Genomic DNA, 19054 nt, shown 5'->3' with positions numbered 1-19054 from the left:
ACTCCCCCCCCCGCGTCCCGTTCTCCTTTAAGGCCGACTCCTCCCTCCAGAGCCGTCAGAGACCCGCCCCCCAGCTGCTCTCCCCCCACAGCCAGCGCACGGCCCGACCGGCCGCCCGCTCCCCTCCAGGCGCGCTCGTCCACACCTCAGTCCCCGGCGGCCCGGCCGCGGCTGCGGGAACCGTCCGCTCCTCCGCCGCCTTCACCCCTCGGACCCGGGACTCTGTCTCTCATCAGCTGCCTTCTCCGCATCCCTCCTTGGCTGTATCCTCCGTCCCTGTATCCTCCATCCTCCCTTCTCTTCCCTCAATTCTCCTCTCCCTCCTCCTCTCCATCCGCTGCCTCCTCCACTCCTCATCCCTCCATCCCCTGTATCCTCCAGCCTCCTTCTCCATCCCTCCCTCGCTCCCCTGCCTCCTCCATCCTCTTCCTCTCTCCATCCTCCCTTCTCTTCTCTCCATCCGCTGCCTCCTCCACTCCTCATCCCTCCATCCCCTGTATCCTCCAGCCTCCTTCTCCTCTCTCCATCGCCTGCCTCCTCCACTCATCCCTGTATCCTCCAGCCTCCTTCTCCATCCCTCCCTCGCTGCATCCTCCCTCCCCTGCCTCCTCCATCCTCCCTTCTCTTCTCTCCATCCGCTGCCTCCTGCACTCCTCATCCCTCCATCCCCTGTATCGTCCATCCTCCCTTCCCTTCCTCCCTCCGGCCCCTGCCTTCTCCTCCATCCTCCCTTCTCTCCATCCCCCGGTCTCCCTTCCTCCCTCCCTCCCTCCCTCTCTTTTTTTCCCCCCCCCCCCCCCCCCCGCCGCCCCGGGGCGCCCAGGTGGGCCATGGCGCTGGTCACCTCGCCCACCGAGTTGGAGAGCCTGGCCAAGCCGCTGTTCTGCCGCAAGGGGGCGCTGCGCCAGAAGGTGATCCACGAGGTCAAAAGCCACAAATTCACGGCGCGCTTCTTCAAGCAGCCCACGTTCTGCAGCCACTGCACGGACTTCATCTGGTGAGAGCCCCCCTAACGCCCCCCCCCGCGCCGCCCTAGCGCGCCCAGAGCCCCCTTAGAGCCCCCCTCCCACGTTCTGCAGCCACTGCACCTTCAGCTGCTGAGACCCCCCCCACGCCCTCCATTGCCCCCTTAGAGCCCCCCTCCCACGTTCTGCAGCCACTGCACCGACTTCATCTGGTGAGAGCCCCCCTAGCGCCCCCCCCCCCGCGCCGCCCTAGCGCGCCCAGAGCCCCCTTAGAGCCCCCCTCCCACGTTCTGCAGCCACTGCACCGACTTCATCTGGTGAGAGCCCCCCTAGCGCCCCCCCCCCCGCGCCCCCCTAGCGCGCCCAGAGCCCCCCTCAGCCCCCCTCCCACGTTCTGCAGCCACTGCACCTTCAGCTGCTGAGACGCCCCCCCACGCCCCCCCAGTGCCTCCTTAGAGCCCCTCTAGCGCCCCCCACGTTCTGCAGCCACTGCACCAACTTCATCTGGTGAGAGCCCCCCTAGCGCCCCCTAAGCCCCCTGCCCACGCTCTGCAGCCACTTCCTCTGGTGAGAGCGGCTTGAGCCCCCCCCCCCAGCCTGCTAGAGCCCCCAACTCCAACCCCAAGTGACTAACATTCCTTCCAGCCCCCCTGCTCTAACCACTAGACCCCCCCCCCCCCCCGAGCTAGGGAGAGAACCCAGATGTCCTGGCTCCCAGTCCCCTGCTTTGTGGCTTGGCAGATGCTGGGGACTGGGATGGGCAAAGTGTGGGCAACCCATGACACCTTGGACCTCCCTTAAGTAACAGTGTTTCTTGCTTGCAGGGGGATCGGGAAGCAGGGCCTGCAGTGTCTAGGTAAGAGACCCCCCCCTGCAGTGTCAGTGACCCCCCACCAAGACCCCCACCCTCCACTGAGACCCCTGCTTGGGGAGAGACTGTCACCTCCACTTTCAGCCTGGGCGTCTTCTCTTCTGCCCTCTGGTGCTGGAATAGCCGGGCCTCACGCCCACCCAGGTCCCTTTATAGCTGGCCCCCGCACCACACCCTAGAGGGGCCATGTCCAGGCGCCGGATGAGGGGTCCTAGTGTACCCAGCTCCCCTGCCCCACCCCAGATGCAGCCGCCTGTCAGGGTGGAACCTTGCAACCCGTTCCATGGCTCCATTTGATGCTGGGCTAGAATTCTCCCGCGATTTTAGGGACTGGTTGGAAAATTCCATGTTTCTGCTTTAAAAAAAAAAAAGCCCCCGAAGAGCGAACATTGGGCGACCTTTCACATGCTTAGTGCTTTATTCTTGATTCTTCCTTGACAGCGGGGAGCCAGGGCTCCCGGGTTCTAGCCCTGGCTCTGGGAAGGGCACCGGGGGCTAGTGGTTAGAGCACGGCTGTCAAGGAGCCTGGTCTCCTCGCTTCTAGTCCTAACTGGGGCGTGTGTGTTTGTCGGATCTGAGGGGGTTGTGTTTCGGGGAGAGATGTGGAGGGCATGGGGCATTGGGTGGGGGTGTAGGATGCTGGTGGGGCTAATTGGGTAGGAGTCTGGGGGTTCTATGTGGGGCAGGGAGATTTTTTTTCACACACACCCTCCATAGCGGGATGTGTGTGTGTGTGTGTGGGAGGGGGGTAACAGGGAAACCCCAAATTGCTCTGAATGGGGGTGTGGCTCTGCGGCTGATTGGTCAGTGATGAACTGGGGGAGCCGTTGCCAAGCGACTAGCAGCTGTGGGCAGGGTGGGGGGAGGAGGGATGAAATGGGGGGGAGGAATCCCTGACAGTTCTAGAAGGGGTCAGAATTATGAGGGGGCTTTGCCTCCCCCCAAGCAGGCAGGGTGAGGGAAGGAGCTGGGGGTGGTTCTTAGGGGGAGCATGTACATGGGTGTAGGTGGAGAGGGTGTCAGGGATTGGGGGGGTGCACGGTGACGGAGGGGGAGGCTGTGGCAGCTGGGTGTGCAAGGGCAGCTACCAGGGCTGCACACGCATGTCAGGGCAGGGGGATAGGCGTGCCCATGCCCAGATGGCATGTGTGAGGGAGTGACTCGGACACCCTTGCACAAGTGTGTGGCCGGAGGCTAGGAGAAGGGTTTGTTTACACACCAGTGGGGGTAGGGGCATGTGACGCCTGCTGGTGCATCAGGCTTGCTATGTCACTTTTTGCACACGCGCGTGCTGGTGCAGTGCGGTGAAGCTGATGGGCACAGCCGTGGGATTAGCAGCGATGGGCAGGAGTGGGTGTGCATTTGCACGAGTGTGCATCCCCACGTGTATATGTATTCGCACAAGGGTGCAGGGTGTGCTGATGAGTGCATGCATTTGGACACGTGTGAGGGTTGCACAAGTATATGTGTTTGCACACACGCATAAGGGGATGCAAGTGAGTGTGTGCAAACTGCATACACACAAATGCGTGCATTTGCACAAGCGAGTGGGGCCTGCATTTGCACAAGTGTGTAGTGTGGGCATGTGCACGTATGTGTGCATCGGCCTGAGTGTGAGGTGGGGTGTGAATGCCCTTTGTGTTAGTGTCACAGTGCGGTGGTCGGGAGAGCACAAGGCAGGGGTGCATTTGCTCAAGCACGGCCAGGGTACACATGGATGGCCTTGGAGTATCGGGCATTTGTAGGGTATGCAGGGGGCACTGTCAAGCTGGGTTGTGTGGAGGGGAGGGTACATGGCAGGGGTGGGTGGGACTGGGAACACTGGTGGGCACATATTTGCCCTGGGCAGTGTATGTGGCAGGCTCTGGATAGACCCTGGGCAGAGAGAGCCCAGGCTGCCGGGGGACCCGTTGGAGAAGGGGAGCAGACCTGGGACAGCTGGTGGCAGCGGTGGGATGCAGCAGGTTCCCAGACAGCACCTCCTCCCTTCACTTCTCCGTGCAGCTGTCCAGGGGGAGGCGGTGTGGGGGAGCTGTTGCCATGAGAACCATCAGGCAGCTCCCATGGGGGGTTATTCAATGCACCCCCTCACCCATGGTAATGTATTCCCTTTGTCCCAGCCCAGATCCTGGGAGCTCATGCGTCCCACCCAGGGCAAAGAGATCGACTGAGACTGGGGACCAGGACTCCTGGGTTCTCGCCCTGGCTCTGGGAGGGGAGTGGGGGCTAGTGGTGGGAGCAGGGAGGCAGCTTTTGTGGCATGGACTGGGTGGCCTGCCCCGAGGACGCATGGAGGAGTCAAGCTGCCACCTTGCCCCCCCCCCCCCCCCGAGTCCAATCTGCCACCCCCAGCTCCTGGCGCTTCTGGTTCTGCTCCTGCCTGTTTCCATGGAGACCCGTCTCCTAAATCTCCTGTCTGGCTCCTTGGAGCCTTAAGATGCTGCGAGAGGGGGAGGGGAGAGAGACAACCCCCAGATGTCCTCAGCCACCCCCCAACCTGTCCCCTTGACATCCCCCGAGCCTTCCCCGACTCCTCCCTGAACCCCCCCACTCCCCCCGACTCGCCCCTGAGCCTCCCCCGCCCCATCCCCCACTGCCCCGGCTGGTCAGCCCCTCTGGCGTTGGGGTCCCAGGGTTGTGCCCCCCAGCGGAGCAGCTGCTAGACCCCTGAGTCTCAGGCTCTGTGGCAGACCCAGGGGTCCCGGGTTTCCTTGCACCGCCCCTGGGCGTGGGCTGGGCTCTGAGCGGGGACTGGGGGTGTCACCGTCCTGAGCTTGCTCTGCTAATTGCTCTGTTTCCTCCCCCCCCTGCCTGCCCCCCTCCTCCCCCCTGCCAAGTCTGCAGCTTCGTGGTGCACAAGCGGTGCCATGAGTTTGTCACCTTCGAATGCCCTGGAGCCGGGAAAGGACCCCAGACAGATGTGAGTGACAGGACGCCTGGGTTCTTTCCGGGGCTCTGGGAGGGCAGTGGGGTCTAGTGGTTAGAGGGGGGGGGCAGGGAACCAAGACTCCCGGGTTTGGAGGAAATATTTTGGTGGGGGAGGAGGCAGGCCTGCCCGCCCCCGCTCCCAGGTGAGTGTCCCAATTTCACCTGCTATTTTTACTGCCTGGTGGGGGGTGCGGATGGGAAAAAACACGGCCGCGGCCCAGAATCTGCTGTCCTTGGCCTGGAAAGGCGGAAGGAGGCATGAATGTCGTTAACAGTCACTTTCCTTCCACGCCCGCCCCCATTCAGACGACTCTTTGCACGCCGTGAAACACCCAGCCTTGTGCGCAATGGTGTTCCCATCCCTTGCACGCACCGGTGCCTGGCCCCCTCCAAGCTCTCCTTTCCCCTTGCACGCTCAGCCTGTGCCAGCCCGCCTCTGGGTGCATCCCTCCCCAATCTTGTGCAGTCCCCACCAGCTTATGTTCACAGTCCTTGCAAGTACCTGCCCCCTTGCATTCCCCTCTGGGGAAACTCATGTTTGCACCTGTGGGCACACTAGTGCATTCCCTCGTGCATGCTCATATACACACACTTAGCCACACTTCCCTTCACATGTGCGTGTCCACTCCCCATACAAGCTCACATTTGCACACACACTCCTGTAATTCCTTGTGTAAGCACACACCCCTTGCACAATCCCACAAATGCACCCCCACAGGTTCATGTGCACGCACACTTATGCATCCTGGGTTCAAGCTCTTGTGTGCGCACCTGGAGACTTGTGTACATGTCAGTGCACGCTCCATCCTGTGCACACGCACACTCCCTCCCCAGTCAAGCTCACCTTTGCACACTTGCACGTGTGTGCAAACTCACACTGGCACGCCTTGCACCTGCATACAAGCGTGTGCCTTTAGGGCAAGCTCCCCCGTGCCCCTGCACTCACGCACGCCCCGTGCAAGCTCGCAGCTGCACTCTGAGGCACACTGTGGCACACGCAGGCCCGTGCCAGATCCCTCGCACACGTCCTGGGGAGAGAACATCCTCCCTCCCGCTGCCCCCGCTTGTGTGTGCAGCCAGCCTTGCCCGCCCCCTTGCAAACTTGCCCTCGGTGCTCGCACACACCCTGAGTGCGCGCCCCCACCTGCGCCTGGGGGGGCCTGATCTGTCCACTATCTCCCCCCCAGGACCCTCGGAACAAGCACAAGTTCAAGATTCACAGCTACAGCAGCCCGACCTTCTGTGACCACTGTGGCTCCCTGCTCTATGGGCTGGTGCACCAGGGCATGAAATGTTCCTGTGAGTGGCGGGGGCTGCGGGGGGAGGGGGGCAGAGGGGGGCAGCGAGGCCTTGGAGGGTGGCAGGCAGGGCGCGTGAGGTCTGGAAGTGGGGGGAGGGGAGGAGCAAGGCCTGTGGCAAGCTGGGGGCAAGATTTGGGAGGGAGATCCCGGGGGCGGGGCGTGAGATGTCTGGTGGGATGGGCTGCCAGAGGCAGGGGGCTGGGGGTGGGTGGGTGGAAGCGAGGCCTGGGGGCGGGGGGGGGGGATTCCGTGAAGGGGGGGGTGTGCGAGATCCCAGTCTCCCCCTGGCTCTCTGGCGCCCCCTGCAGGCTGCGAGATGAACGTGCACAAGCGCTGCGTGCAGAGCGTGCCCAGCCTGTGCGGGGTGGACCACACGGAGCGGCGCGGGCGGCTGCAGCTCCGCATCGAGACCCTCGCCGGGGACGAGATCCGCGTCTTCGGTACGGGGCCGGGGGGGGGGGGGGGGTTCCCGATTTGCGGCTGCGACGGGCCCCTCCCCCGGCCTCCTCCCCCAGGAGCCTCCCGCCCCGGCAGAGGGGTCGGGAGCAGAATTCCCTCTCGACCGGCCGGTGCCGCCGGAGGGGGGTGTCTCCGGCCCGAGCAGAGCTGCTCCGCCAGGCCCCGGCTGGGGCTTCCCCCCTGGTCACCCCCCCAGGCCCTCGTGGTGGGGGAGGGCGAGGGGCAGCCGTGCGTTGGGGGCAAAACGGGCGCTGGGGTTGGGGCCCCGAGGCAGGCGAGGAGACCCCCTGGCTCCAATGGGATCAGCTTGGGGAAAGGCTGGGGGGCCGGGGGGGGTGCGTCTCAGGAGCCCCGGCTCCGGTCGCCCCAGACTGGCATCCCAGCCCCCCTCCGACACAGCAAAGTTCAAGGCCACCGGCATGGGGTTCAGAGGCTGTCGGGGGGGGGTTCATGGTGGCAGGGCTGGTCCCCCATGTCTGTGTGTCTGTCCTGTCCTCCCCCCGCATCTGCCTGTCTGTCTGTCTGACCTCTCCTTACATCTGTCTGTCCCTCCACCCCCCACCCACATCTGACTCTCCCCCCTTCCCCATATTTGTCTGTCTGTCTCTCCAGCCCCGCTGCATCTCTGTCTGTCTGTCTCTCTCTGACTGCCCCCCCCGCATCTGTCTCTACAACCTGCACCTCCACATCTGTCTCTCTGTGACCCCCGCAACCGTTTGTCTGTCTGTCTGACCTCCCCTCACATCTGTCTGTCGCTCTGACCTCCCCTTCTAGCGGTTTCTCGCCAGCCTCTCACATCTGTGTCTGTCTCCCCACCCTCCCCCCGCATCTGTCTCTCCGACCCCCCCATATCTGTCTGTCTTGTCTATCTGTCCTCCCCTCACATCTGTCTGTCTCCACAACCTTCCACCCCCACATCTGTCTTGTTGACCCACCCTGCCCCCATCTCTCTCTCTCTCCAACCAACCATCCCCCTATTTCTCTCTCTCTCTCTCTCTCTTTACTATTTACCCCCTCAATCCATCCCGCCCCCCGCCCTCGCCCAGGGCCGCCTAGGCCTGTTCCAGTGGCTAAGGCTGCCACCTAGTGGTAATTTTGATTTCGCTCAATAGGGGGGTGCTCTCTGGGGTGTCACTGCTGGCCCCAGGGTGGCACTAGGGAGCGCTGAGCTGCTGGAGACAGGGTGGCACTAGGGGGCGCTATGCTGCTGGCCCCAGGGTGGCACTAGGGGGCATTGAGCTGCTGGAGACAGGGTGGCACTAGGGGGCACTATGCTGCTGGAGACAGGGTGGCACTAGGGGGCGCTATGCTGCTGGAGACAGGGTGGTCTCAGCTTGACTCTGGGACGGGAGTAGGGTCTAGTGGTTAGAGCTGGGGTTGGCTGGGAGCCAGGACTCCTGGGCTCTGTCTTGGCTCTAGAAGGGGAGTAGGATCTAGTGGTTAGAGCCGGGGGGGGGAGTTGGGGGGGAGCCAGGACTCCTGGGTTCTATTCCCAGCCCTGCCTGCTCCTCTGCTTCTCACCCTCCTGCGCATTCTCGCTCTCCCAGCGGGAGCATGTAGGAGGTGGAAAGAAACCCATCCAGCCGCGCTTGCATAACGGGGATTCCTCGGCGGGGCCCTGTGCGCAGCCCTCCTCCACAGCCACAGTCATGCTCCCCCTGGGCCATGGTGTGGGGGAGAGGCGGAGGGCGGGGGGGGGGAGAAAGAACCCAGGAGTCCTGGCTCCCAGACTCCCTCGATGTAACCCCTAGACCCCCCCTCCCCTTCCAGAGCTGTGGATGGAACCCAGGAGTCCGGACTCGTAGCCTTCTCCTGCACTGACCACTAGACCCCACTCCCCTCCGCGGGCTGTAGGTAGAACCCCGGAGTCCCGGCTCCCAGCCCCGCTCCTAGCAGGGGCTCAGCCCGGGTTCTGCGTGTGGTGGGCAGGGAGGTTATCCCCCGCAGTGCTGCCCGTGTCCACGGTTCGGGGCGGGATGCTGATCTCCGGTCCCTCCCCGTAGTGGGCGAGGCCCGGAACCTCATCCCCATGGACCCCAACGGGCTGTCGGACCCCTACGTGAAGCTGAAACTCATCCCGGACCCCAAGAACATGAGCAAGCAGAAAACCCGGACGGTGAAATCCACCCTCAACCCCATCTGGAACGAGACCTTCCTGTTGTGAGTGGGCCGGGCGGGCGGGGAGGCTTGGGTCTGCGGGGGCCTGGAACACGGGGCTGCCACTAGAGAGGGGGGAGAGTAGCTGGTGAGCCACGGCTGCGCCTCTGCCGGACCCACCGTAGGAGGAGCCGGGCAGCCTGTGCTCCCGGGGACCCCCCTCCCTTTATCGACTAATCGTGTGGTCGATGCAAATGGTATCCACCCACCCCTCCTCTCCCAGGGCTGGGGGGACAGTCGCCAGCAGCCACAGTCCCTTCTGTCCCCCAAATAAACCAGGATCCTGGAGCACCCTCCAGTGCAGTCCAGTCCACTCTTGATCCCCGCCACGGCTGCAGCAGCAGTAGTAGGGCTTTTATCCTCACTTCTTGTCCAGAGGGCAAACGTTCTCCCCTGTGCCCTACGGGCAGGCGGCCGGGTTGGTGGTTTAACCCCCCCTCTCCCTCTCCCTTCCCAGCACGCTGAGGCCGGGAGACATGGAACGGCGGCTGTCCGTCGAGGTCTGGGATTGGGACCGCACCTCGCGCAACGACTTCATGGGCGCCATGTCCTTCGGCGTGTCGGAGCTGCTCAAGGCGCACGTGGACGGATGGTAAGGGGGGGCTGCGTCCGTGCAAGGGGCGTCTGGGGGGGAAGCCAGGCCCACGGCTCACTCTCGCTCTCTCTCTCCACCGTTCTGTCTGTTTGGGTATTTGTCTGCGCCTGTCGGCTGTGCCCGGCTGCCACGGCGCTGCCACGTCCCCGTGCTCCCCCCACATGCGGTTCTTGCACTCTCGCCTTTCCACGTGCTTCCCCTCTGCACTCGTGCCTTTCGTCCTCTCTGCACGGTCATCCTATTGCCTTGCCTACTTGCACGCCTGGTTTCTTTCTTTGCACGTCTTGCACTTTTCTTTGCACACTCACTTTTTTCTTTGCACTTTTAATTTCTTTGCACATATTCACTTTTTCTTACTTTTCTTTACACACTTTCACTTTCTCTTTGCACTCCTTTCTTTGAACTCTCACTCTTTTCTTTGCATTGCACACTTTCACTTTCTCTTTGCACGCCTTTCTTTGCACTTTCACTTTTTTCTTTGCACCTTCCTTTGTCTTTTTTACACTTTGCACTATTGCCTTTGCTTTCTTTCTTTCTTTCTTTCTTTCTTTCTTTCTCCTTGCCCCCCCCCCCCCCCCCCGGTGTCGTGCCTGTCTCTGTCCCTGTCTCAGGTACAAGTTACTCAACCAGGAGGAGGGGGAGTATTACAATGTCCCCGTGGCTGATGCTGAAAATTGTGGGCTCCTGCAGAAATTTGAGGTAACCCCGCCCCCGCTCCCCAGAAGCTCTCCTGTTCGTGCCCCCTTGCTGGCAAAGCAAGGCCGGGCCCGTGGAGTTACTGGCAGGCAGAGGGAGAAATTGCCATGTGCCGTAGGAGACGCGCTGGCTCCCAGTGTGGCTCTAGGGGGCACTGTGCTACAGGGGGCAGGCCAGGGGGTGCTGTGCTCCGGGGGAGGGGGGTCACACGGGGGCTTGGCCAGGACACTCTGCCCCAGGGACTCTGCGGAGTTGGGCGTGAACCCCAGTGTCCTGGCCACGGTGCCCCAGGACAGATTCCCAGTCGGGCCCCCCAGCCCCCTCGTCCCCAGTAGCTGTGGGGTCCGCTGGGCTGGGGGCCGCAGCGTTGGGTCACTGACCCCCACCTTCTCTCTTGCAGGCCTGTAACTACCCCCTGGAGCTGTACCAGGTAACACCCACGGCCCCTGTGCACTGGGGCAGGGCCTGGGTTCCCCCTCCCCCCAGCAGAGGGCAGTGAAGAGCATCGAGGCAACACCAATGGGGGGGGGCAGTGAGTTGTGGGGGGGCAGGACTCCTGGGTTCTCTCGCTCGCTCTGGGAGAAGAGTTGGGGTCTAGTGGTTAGAGCGGGGGGGGGGGGGCAGGCAGGACTCCTGGATTCTTCTTTCTGGCTCTGGGAGGACAGTGGGGCCCAGGGGTTAGAGCAGGGGGGGGGGGGGGCAGGACTCCTGGGTCCTCTCCCAGCTCACTCTTTTTATCAACTCCAGAACAGTTACCGAAATTTCGGGGGGCAGGGCCTGTGGGGGGAGGGGCCAGTGACCAGAGCCGGGTGACGCAGGTGGATGGAGATTGGGGGATCCCTGCTGTCTGGCTGTGGGGGGGACCCCTAGGCGGCTGCCCCGCTCTGGGGTGGGGGGAGCTGGGGTTGGAGGGGGAGGTTCCTTGGGGTGCAAAGTGGGGGCTGCCTTGGGAGGAGGGTCCCTGGACTGTGATCCCCCCACAGTGCCCCCAGGCACCCCAACCTGCCCCCCTGTTGTGTGCCTGCCCCATTCGCTCACTGTCCTGCCACCCAGAACTGCCCCCTGCCCTTGTTCCTGTCCTGCTGCCCCCCACCCTGACCCATATGACTGCCCCATTTTCCCCTCACCCTAGTCCCTTCCTCCCCCCTCCTGACCTGCTTCCCCTCCAGTGTTGGGCGAGCCGGTCACCGTGCCCCTCTCTGCCCCCTGCAGAAAGTGCGCCACGGCCCGGGCCCCTCGCCCACCCCCAGCCCCACGGACTCCAAGCACGTCAGCTTCTTCGGCACCAGCCGCTTCCACATCTCCGACTTCAACTTCCTCATGGTGCTGGGCAAAGGCAGCTTCGGGAAGGTGAGGCTCCGGGAGGGGAGTGGGGGGCAGTGGTCGGAGCGGGGGCCGATGGCATCGGGGGGGTCACCCTGGCGAAGGCATTTTCCCTGCCCACCCCCTCAGTCGTCACCTTGGGCCCTGGGCACAGCCCCAGCTGGGGGGCACCGTGGCGGGGGGCAGGGACCCCGGGGCCGGTCCCCGCTGGGCTCAGGGCTGTGGCCCCGCAGGTGATGCTGGCCGAGCGGCGGGGCACGGACGAGCTCTACGCCATCAAGATCCTGAAGAAGGACGTGATCATCCAGGACGACGACGTGGAGTGCACCATGGTGGAGAAGCGGGTCCTGGCGCTGGGCGACCGGCCCCACTTCCTCACCCAGCTGCACTCCACCTTCCAGACCACGGTACCCGCCGGGGCGGGGGATGGGCCGGGGGGGGGCTGATCCTGGGGGGAGGGGGGCATGTGCGGGGGAGAGGTGGAACTCATGAGGCTGATCCTAGGTGTGTGGGGGGGGGCCCAGTGTTGGGTGGGATATGGGGGGGGTGGGCCTGCAGGGCTGATCCTGGGGGGTGAGTGTGGGGGGGATGGGCCCACGGGGCTGATTGTGGGGGGTGAGTGTGTGGGGGGATGGGCCCACGGGGCTGATTGTGGGGGGTGAGTGGGGGGGATGGGCCCGTGGGGTCAGTGTGGGGGCGGATGGGGCTGTGTCTGTCCTGCCCCCCATGGCTGCGTCTCGCCTGCCCCGCCCAGGACCGGCTCTATTTCGTGATGGAATACGTCAACGGCGGGGACCTCATGTACCACATCCAGCAGGTCGGGAAGTTCAAGGAGCCCCACGCCATGTACGTGGCTCCGCGCCGGGCCCCCTCCTGCCCAGCCCCCGCGCCCCACCCCAGAGCTGGCTGCCTCCTGGTGCCGGGGAGGGGCTCCCCCTCGTGCCCTGTTCCCGCGCCCCACCCCAGAGCTGGCTGCCTCCTGGTGCCGGGGAGGGGCTCCCCCACGTGCCCTGTTCCCACGCCCCACCCCAAAGGCTCAGTGAGGGGGGGTGACGGCGTGTCGGGGACCCCCCGATCCTGCACCCCCATAGCAGCCAGAACAGGCTCCGCCATCCGTAGGACAGAGGGGGGGTTAGTGCTCCTCCAGGGTACGGCAAAGAGTCAGGGCCAGGATGCCTCAGACCCCTTGGGTTAGGGGGCCCGTCGCTCCCCCAGCCCCTCAGCTTCGGCTGCTTCCTTCGTGTTTCCCAGCCAGCAGCCCCCTCGCTCCCAGACCCTGCCCCCCAGCCAGGTGCTCGTCTCCCCTCCCTCCCTTTGTCTCCCTCCCCCCAAAGAGCCTTGTTCTCTGCCCAGGCTGGACTAGGTGTCGGGCCAATCCACACGTGGGGGAGTCAGTGGGAATCGCGCGACAGCAGACAGCCCCCCCCCGCTACGTCATAGGGGGGTCCCTGGACACCCAGCCCCCATGTCTCCCCCAAGGCAGCCGTAACTTGGGGGGGGGGGGCCTGGAGGGCTCTGTGGCTGTGGAGGGGGAAAGGCTTCGGGGAGGACACGGAAACGGCAAACTGATTTTCCAAGTCACCTTTGATTGTTCTGTTCCTTCCCCCGCCCCTTATCTCTGCCCACCCCACGTTTCCCTCCCGCCCCCCCCCCGGCTCCTTATCTCTGCCCCCCCCCCCCACATTTCCCTCCCCCCCCCTCCCCCCCCCCCCCCCCCCCCTTTCCCTGCCCCCCCCCACCCTATCCCCCCCCCCCCCTCCATTTCCCTCCCGCCCCCCCCGGCTCCTTATCTCTGCCCCCCCACATTTCCCTCCCGCCCCCCCCGGCTCCTTATCTCTGCCCACCCCACATTTCCCTTCCACCCCCCCCCCCATCTCTGTTTCCCCTCCCGCCCCCCCCGGCTCCTTATCTCTGCCCACCCCACATTTCCCTCCCACCCCCCCCCGGCTCCTTATCTCTGCCCACCCCACATTTCCCTCTCCCCGGCCCCCACAGGTTCTATGCAGCTGAGATTGCCACCGGCCTCTTCTTCCTGCACAACAAGGGCATCATCTACCGGTGAGTGGAAAGCTGCCCCTGCTTGGCTCCAGTTTCTACCCCCCACCCCGGGGCCGGGTGGGAGCCGGCGCCCCCTGGAGGCGAGAGCCCAGCCCTGTCGCTCCCCGCAGGGACCTCAAGCTGGATAATGTGATGCTGGACGCTGAGGGCCACATTAAAATCACCGACTTTGGGATGTGCAAAGAGAACATCTTCCCCGGAGCCACCACCCGGACCTTCTGCGGGACCCCCGACTACATCGCCCCGGAGGTAGCCACCCTCGCTCTGGCACTAGCCCGCACTCCCCTGCCACGGCCAGAGCCCAGGAATCCTGGCTCCCAGCCCCCTGCTCTAACCACTAGACCCCGATCCCCTACCAGCACCAGGGAGAGAGCCCAGGAATCCTGGCTCCCAGCCCCCCTGCTCTAACCATTAGACCCCGATCCCCTCCCAGCACCAGGGAGAGAACCCAGGAATCCTGGCTCCCAGCCTCCTGTTCTAACCACTAGACCCCGATCCCCTCCCAGCACCAGGGAGAGAACCCAGGAATCCTGGCTCCCAGCCCCCACTGCTCTAACCACTAGACCCCGATCCCCTCCCAGTGTCCTGGCTCCCTGAGCCTTACATGGGAGGCGTGGGGGGGGGGGGGGGCGTGTGACGACGGTGGGACTGCTGTTTCCCTTTTATTCTCCAGCTCCAGGTGCCTCTCGGGGCTCTGCCCCCACACAGCCCTCGGGGTGTGGAGTCACACCTCACTGCCTTCACCCAGCCACACAGGAAATACACACAGGGTGACTCCCACAAATTCCCCGGCCCCTGCCTGCCCCCCCCCGACATGCGCACCATCCAGCGCACTCAGCCGTTGTTAGGAATACGCCCCGGCCTTTGCTGACCTGGGGAGAGGTTTCCCAAACCGCACTGGGAAAGAGCTCCTGGCGGTTACACGAGGGAGTCCGATTGCAAGGGACGAAATACGTTTCAGGTACAAAAGAAACAGGCTAATTCCTAAAGATGATCAAGCTCAAAAGGCTTTCGGGGGAGAGACACCCAGTCTGTGCCAACAGCACAGCCGTCCATTTCAACCCACTCCCCTTTGCTCGGTCTTCGTTGGTGCTACGGTGATGAGGGGCGGTAATTGGTGACTTGTGTGTTCTCCTTTCGTACCCTGTGTGGGGAAAGTCCTCGCTGGCTCGTGGGGCTAGGCAGCTCCCTGGTGGATGAGCTCAGCAAACAGTCGCTCTTCATATAAATTGCACATTGGTTCGTTTATACCTTCCCCTTCGTCTGTTTAACATCTGATTAACCACATAATGGTTCCAACCAGCCAAATGTGCCTGTGTCTCCGAGAAACAGGCTTGTAGGTGTCAGCCAGAGTTATAGTAGCAATCAGGCTATAAGATCTTATCGCACTGTACACAACAATGGTAGTCCCGCGAGCACAGGGACAATGATGTTCAGCAGATTATGAGTTTTCAAATGAGATTTTTTTTTTTTTTTTTTTGCAAGACATGCTTTGTACAAACGGTAACCTCACCATATACAATGTGGTGAATGTGGGGCACAGGGTGTCATATGGGATACAGGGCGTCACAGTAGGTGTCTGTTTTTGGGCAGGGCTGGTCTTTTGGAAGTGACTCCTCCCCCCTCACCTTAGCCACTAGCTTTGGGAGCTGGGGAGGACAGGAAGGGAGGGATAAACCAATGGGAGGGGCTGTAACAAGGCTGGCCCTGCCCCCCCTTGTGCTTTAGCACTGCCTGCATTGCAGATCGCCCCTCCCTCATCCCAAATCCCAGTTTGCTCTGCGGGGTGGGGTGGGAGGGATACTCTTAAAGGGGAAGTGCACCTTTTTAAAGTCCCTCCATGGGGGGGTGTCGGAGGTCACAGCGCTTTCCCCTCTCTCAAGGTGATTCTGCCTCCCTCGCAAGGAGCTGGGGGTTTGTGATCCCCCCCCAACTTGCTCCCCCTTTCTCCCTGCCCTAGATAATCGCCTACCAGCCCTATGGGAAGTCAGTGGATTGGTGGTCCTTCGGGGTGCTGCTCTATGAGATGCTAGCGGGGCAGGTAAATACAGAGGGGATGGGGGCATAGATCCTTTGTGGGGCTGGGGGGGAGCAGGGGGGGATCCTGGCACCGCATGGGAGGGCTGGGGGCATGGTCTGGCCTCACTGCCCTAGGGCGGGGGGATTGGTAGAGCAGCCAAGCCTTTGTGTCCTGGGTGGGGGTGAAGACCTCTGGGGGGGGCTGGCTCTGATCCTTGCTCCCCCCCCCCAGCCCCCTTTTGATGGGGAAGACGAGGACGAGCTATTCCAAGCCATCATGGAGCATACGGTGTCCTACCCGAAGTCGCTGTCCCGCGAGGCCGTCTCCATCTGCAAAGGGGTGAGTAACCCTGGGGAGGAGCCCGATCCCTGGCCTTTGATCCCCCCATTTCTCAGGGTGGGACAGGCTGGGGTGAAGCCAAGGTGGGTGGGGGGCAGGGTGCCTCCTAACGGATCTGGGAGGGGCAGAGCAGCTGGCCTGGGGGTTCCGTGATGCTGATGTCACCATGTCCACCCCCCACCCCCCAGTTCCTCACCAAGCACCCCCTGAAACGCCTGGGCTCGGGGCCGGCGGGGGAGCAGGACATCCGGGAGCACGCCTTCTTCCGCTGGCTGGACTGGGAGCAACTGGAGCGCCTGGAGATCCCCCCGCCCTTCACCCCCCGCCCGGTAAGTGGCACCCCCCACCCCGCCTGCCCCCCGATTGGTGAGTGACACCCCTCACCCCCAATGAACCCCATTACTCCATCTGGCCACCCCCTGAAAGCCCCCCCCATGGAGCAGGCGGGGCCCTGTGTGGAACTGGGGGTCCCAACAGAGAATGTGGCTACTGCTGTGATTAGGGGACCCCCATGGGAGCAGCGCTCCTGTAGCTCAAAGTGACTGCAGGGAGGGGGCGGTGGTGGGGGCATCAAGGGCTGGACCAGCTGGGGGGGGAATGAGGGGCTGGGAGGGGAGAGGGGAACAATGGGGAGGTTGAAGCCTGGGGAAATAACCCAGCTCTTCTTTCTCTCCACCCCACCCCACCCCACCCTTCGTCGTCTGTCTGTCCGCCTGTGTCTGGCTCCTGGCCTGCCTCTCCGTCCGTCTGTCCCAGTGTGGGAGGAGCGGCGAGAACTTTGACAAGTTTTTCACGCGGGCCGTGCCCATGCTGACCCCCCCGGACCAGCTGGTCCTGGCGGGGCTGGACCAGAGCGAATTCCAGGGCTTCACCTACATCAACACCGACTTTGTGCACTCCTCGCTGCGCCCCCCCACCTCCCCCATCTCCATGGTCTGACCCGCCGGCCTCCTGGCTCCTCCATGGCCTGACCTGCCTGTAACCTCTCTCCCCCGTCCCGATGACTCCCCCCCCACACATGTCCCGACCCCCAGCCCCTGCGTTGTGTGCACAGAAAATGCAGCCTCCTCTGGGGTGAGGGCTGGGTGTATGGGGACCCCACGCCCGGCACTGGAATGCGTCCATCTCTGGGGTGAGGGCTGGGAGTATGGGGACCCCACGCCCGGTGCTGGAATGCGTCTGTCTCTGGGGTGAGGGCTGGGTGTATGGGGACCCCATGCCCGGCGCTGGAATGCGTCCGTCTCTGGGGTGGGGGCTGGGTGTATGGGGACCCCATGCCCGGCGCTGGAATGCGTCCGTCTCTGGGGTGGGGGCTGGGTGTATGGGGACCCCACGCCCGGCGCTGGAATGCGTCCGTCTCTGGAGTGGGGGCTGGGTGTATGGGGACCCCATGCCCGGCGCTGGAATGCGTCCGTCTCTGGGGTGGGGGCTGGGTGTATGGGGACCCCACGCCCGGTGCTGGAATGTGTCTGTCTCTGGGGTGAGGGCTGGGTGTATGGGGACCCCACGCCCGGCGCTGGAATGCGTCCATCTCTGGGGTGGGGGCTGGGTGTATGGGGACCTCACGCCCGTCCCTATTTAATGGCAAACACATTTGGGACAGGAAGTGAAAGGGAGCATCACAAACGTGGGCGGGTTTTCAGGAAGCCCCTCCCACTGGCGGAGAGCGCCCCCTAGGGAGCCCGTCTGCTCCCTGCAGTACAGCGCCCCCTAGCGCTGTCCTAGAGCTTCCGGGCCAGCCCTGCCTGCCAGGGGAGAGTGCCCCCTACTGGGCATGCTGCATTAAATAGCTTTGACCCTGTCCATAACCCCGGGGGGATCTTGAAGGTCAGAGGACAAATGCTGCTTACTCCTGAGTCTCTGCTTAATGTGCCCCCCTCCCAATCTGCGGCTCCCCTTCTCTGGTGCATGGACTACATAGAAGCACATCTCTATTTACCGCTGTACCCCCTCCGGCCAGCCCACTGTGGCTTCTCCCCATTGTGCCCCCCGCCGGTCTGGGGCTGGGGTGCAGGGCTTGGGGTCTCGGATGATCTATGGGCTGGAGGCGACGGCCCCCCTCCTCCTGGGTTCATCTGACTGGTGAGGGCCAGCCGGACTCTGGGGTCCTCTCCCCAGGCCAGGGAGGGGAGTGGGGGCTAGTGGTTAGAGCGGGGGGGTCCTGGGAGCTAGGGATCCTGGGTTCTCTCCCTGGCTCGGGGGGGACAGTGTGGTCTGGTGGTTACAGCTGTAGGGGAGCAGGCTGTTAACCGCCAGCTGTACTCCCCAGTCCCCTCCTCTCCTCCTGGAGCTGCAGGATCATAGGAGGCCAGGGGGAGGGGAGATGCTGTCCTGAGACACATATGGGGGGGGTCTGCTCTTGGTCCCCGCCCTCCCCCTGCCAGTTCCTGTTCCCTCCCTCCGGCCAGGGTCTGGTCTGAGTCTTCCACCCCTGGCCCAGAAGCGACCCCCTCGCCCTGCTCCGAGCCCAGCTGCGGCTGAGCTGTATAAAAGGTATTTATCCAACCCCCAGTGGCTCCGGCTCCTTTCTGACTTGTCCTGCTGGGAGGGGAGCGGGGAGCAGTGGTTAGAGCAAGGTAGGGCGGCGGGCAGCCAGGACGCCTGGGTACCAGGCCTGGCCCAAAGGGCCTGGGGGCTGCCCAGTCTCATGTCTCGTTTGCGGCTCCTGTCCCTGCTCTCCCCATCGATCTGGGCCCCCTTCACTCCCTGCCTGTGTCTGCCCACCCCCACCCCCCCAGGTGCGGCTCTGAGCCCCCCCCTTCCCCCCCCCGATCTCTCTGGTTCTATCGCCCTTCCCAGGGCCCCCACAGCCCCATGCGCCAGCCCCGTGGGCCTGCATCTGCGGCAGGGGGTGGAGGGGAAGGGTTGTTCTCTAACCCTCTCTGCAAATCTGGGTTCTTGGGGCCTTCCCCCCCCCGCCCCTGCCCACCTGTCAAGGCTGCCAGCTGCCTGCGAGGCAGGGACTCAGGAGGAGATTAAAAGATTTGTGGTTGAGAAATGAAATTTGGAAGTATGATTGGGGAGGGGAGGTGGCTTAAAGGGGCCCCCAGGCAGGTAAGGTGATGGGGCACCGGCTCCCCCCCCCCCCCCCCCGGCCAAGGCAGGGGCTGGCTGGCTCCGGGGGGGGGGGGAGGGAGGGCAGAGAATGGGGCAGGGACTTGTCCCCTCTAGGGGGCGCTGGCTCCCATGTGGCCCCAGGGCAGGGGCTGGCTGGCTGGGAGGGGCCGGGATTGGGACCCAGGGCCTCTCCCGTCCCTCAAGCGGTGGCTCCTGCGTTTCACGAGTTTGCTAGTTCTCAGGCTCGTTGGCAGGCACCCTGGTTGCAAAGCCCCCCCTCCTTCC

General features: G+C 63.8%; 1 protein-coding gene across 2 annotated transcripts; it reads left to right on the top strand.

Annotated features, from left to right (window-relative positions):
- Window positions 1-70: 70 nt before the first annotated feature.
- PRKCG (protein kinase C gamma) lies at window positions 71-18217 on the top strand. 2 transcript variants are annotated; one of them, XM_075915045.2, is made up of 18 exons: window positions 71-997; window positions 1790-1821; window positions 4674-4756; window positions 5952-6063; window positions 6374-6505; window positions 8528-8684; window positions 9139-9273; window positions 9888-9975; window positions 10373-10402; window positions 11185-11322; window positions 11529-11702; window positions 12050-12141; window positions 13291-13353; window positions 13464-13602; window positions 15314-15394; window positions 15605-15712; window positions 15901-16041; window positions 16469-18217. In XM_075915045.2, exons 1-18 carry the CDS (start codon window positions 831-833, stop codon window positions 16649-16651), a joined length of 2055 nt encoding a protein of 684 aa, XP_075771160.1. In that variant the 5' UTR covers window positions 71-830; the 3' UTR covers window positions 16652-18217. The 2 variants fall into 2 exon arrangements, with proteins under 2 accessions (XP_075771160.1, XP_089626442.1); XM_089770316.1 differs by lacking the exon at window positions 71-997 and adding an exon at window positions 1208-1282.
- Window positions 18218-19054: the final 837 nt, after the last annotated feature.

This window comes from Pelodiscus sinensis, chromosome 18 (assembly GCF_052426305.1).
Source record: "Pelodiscus sinensis isolate ZL-2025 chromosome 18, ASM5242630v1, whole genome shotgun sequence".
In the NCBI taxonomy this organism is placed as follows: domain Eukaryota; kingdom Metazoa; phylum Chordata; order Testudines; family Trionychidae; genus Pelodiscus; species Pelodiscus sinensis.
The sequence above is the reverse complement of the archived record's forward strand: the minus strand, read 5'-3'. Positions and strand labels throughout refer to the sequence as shown.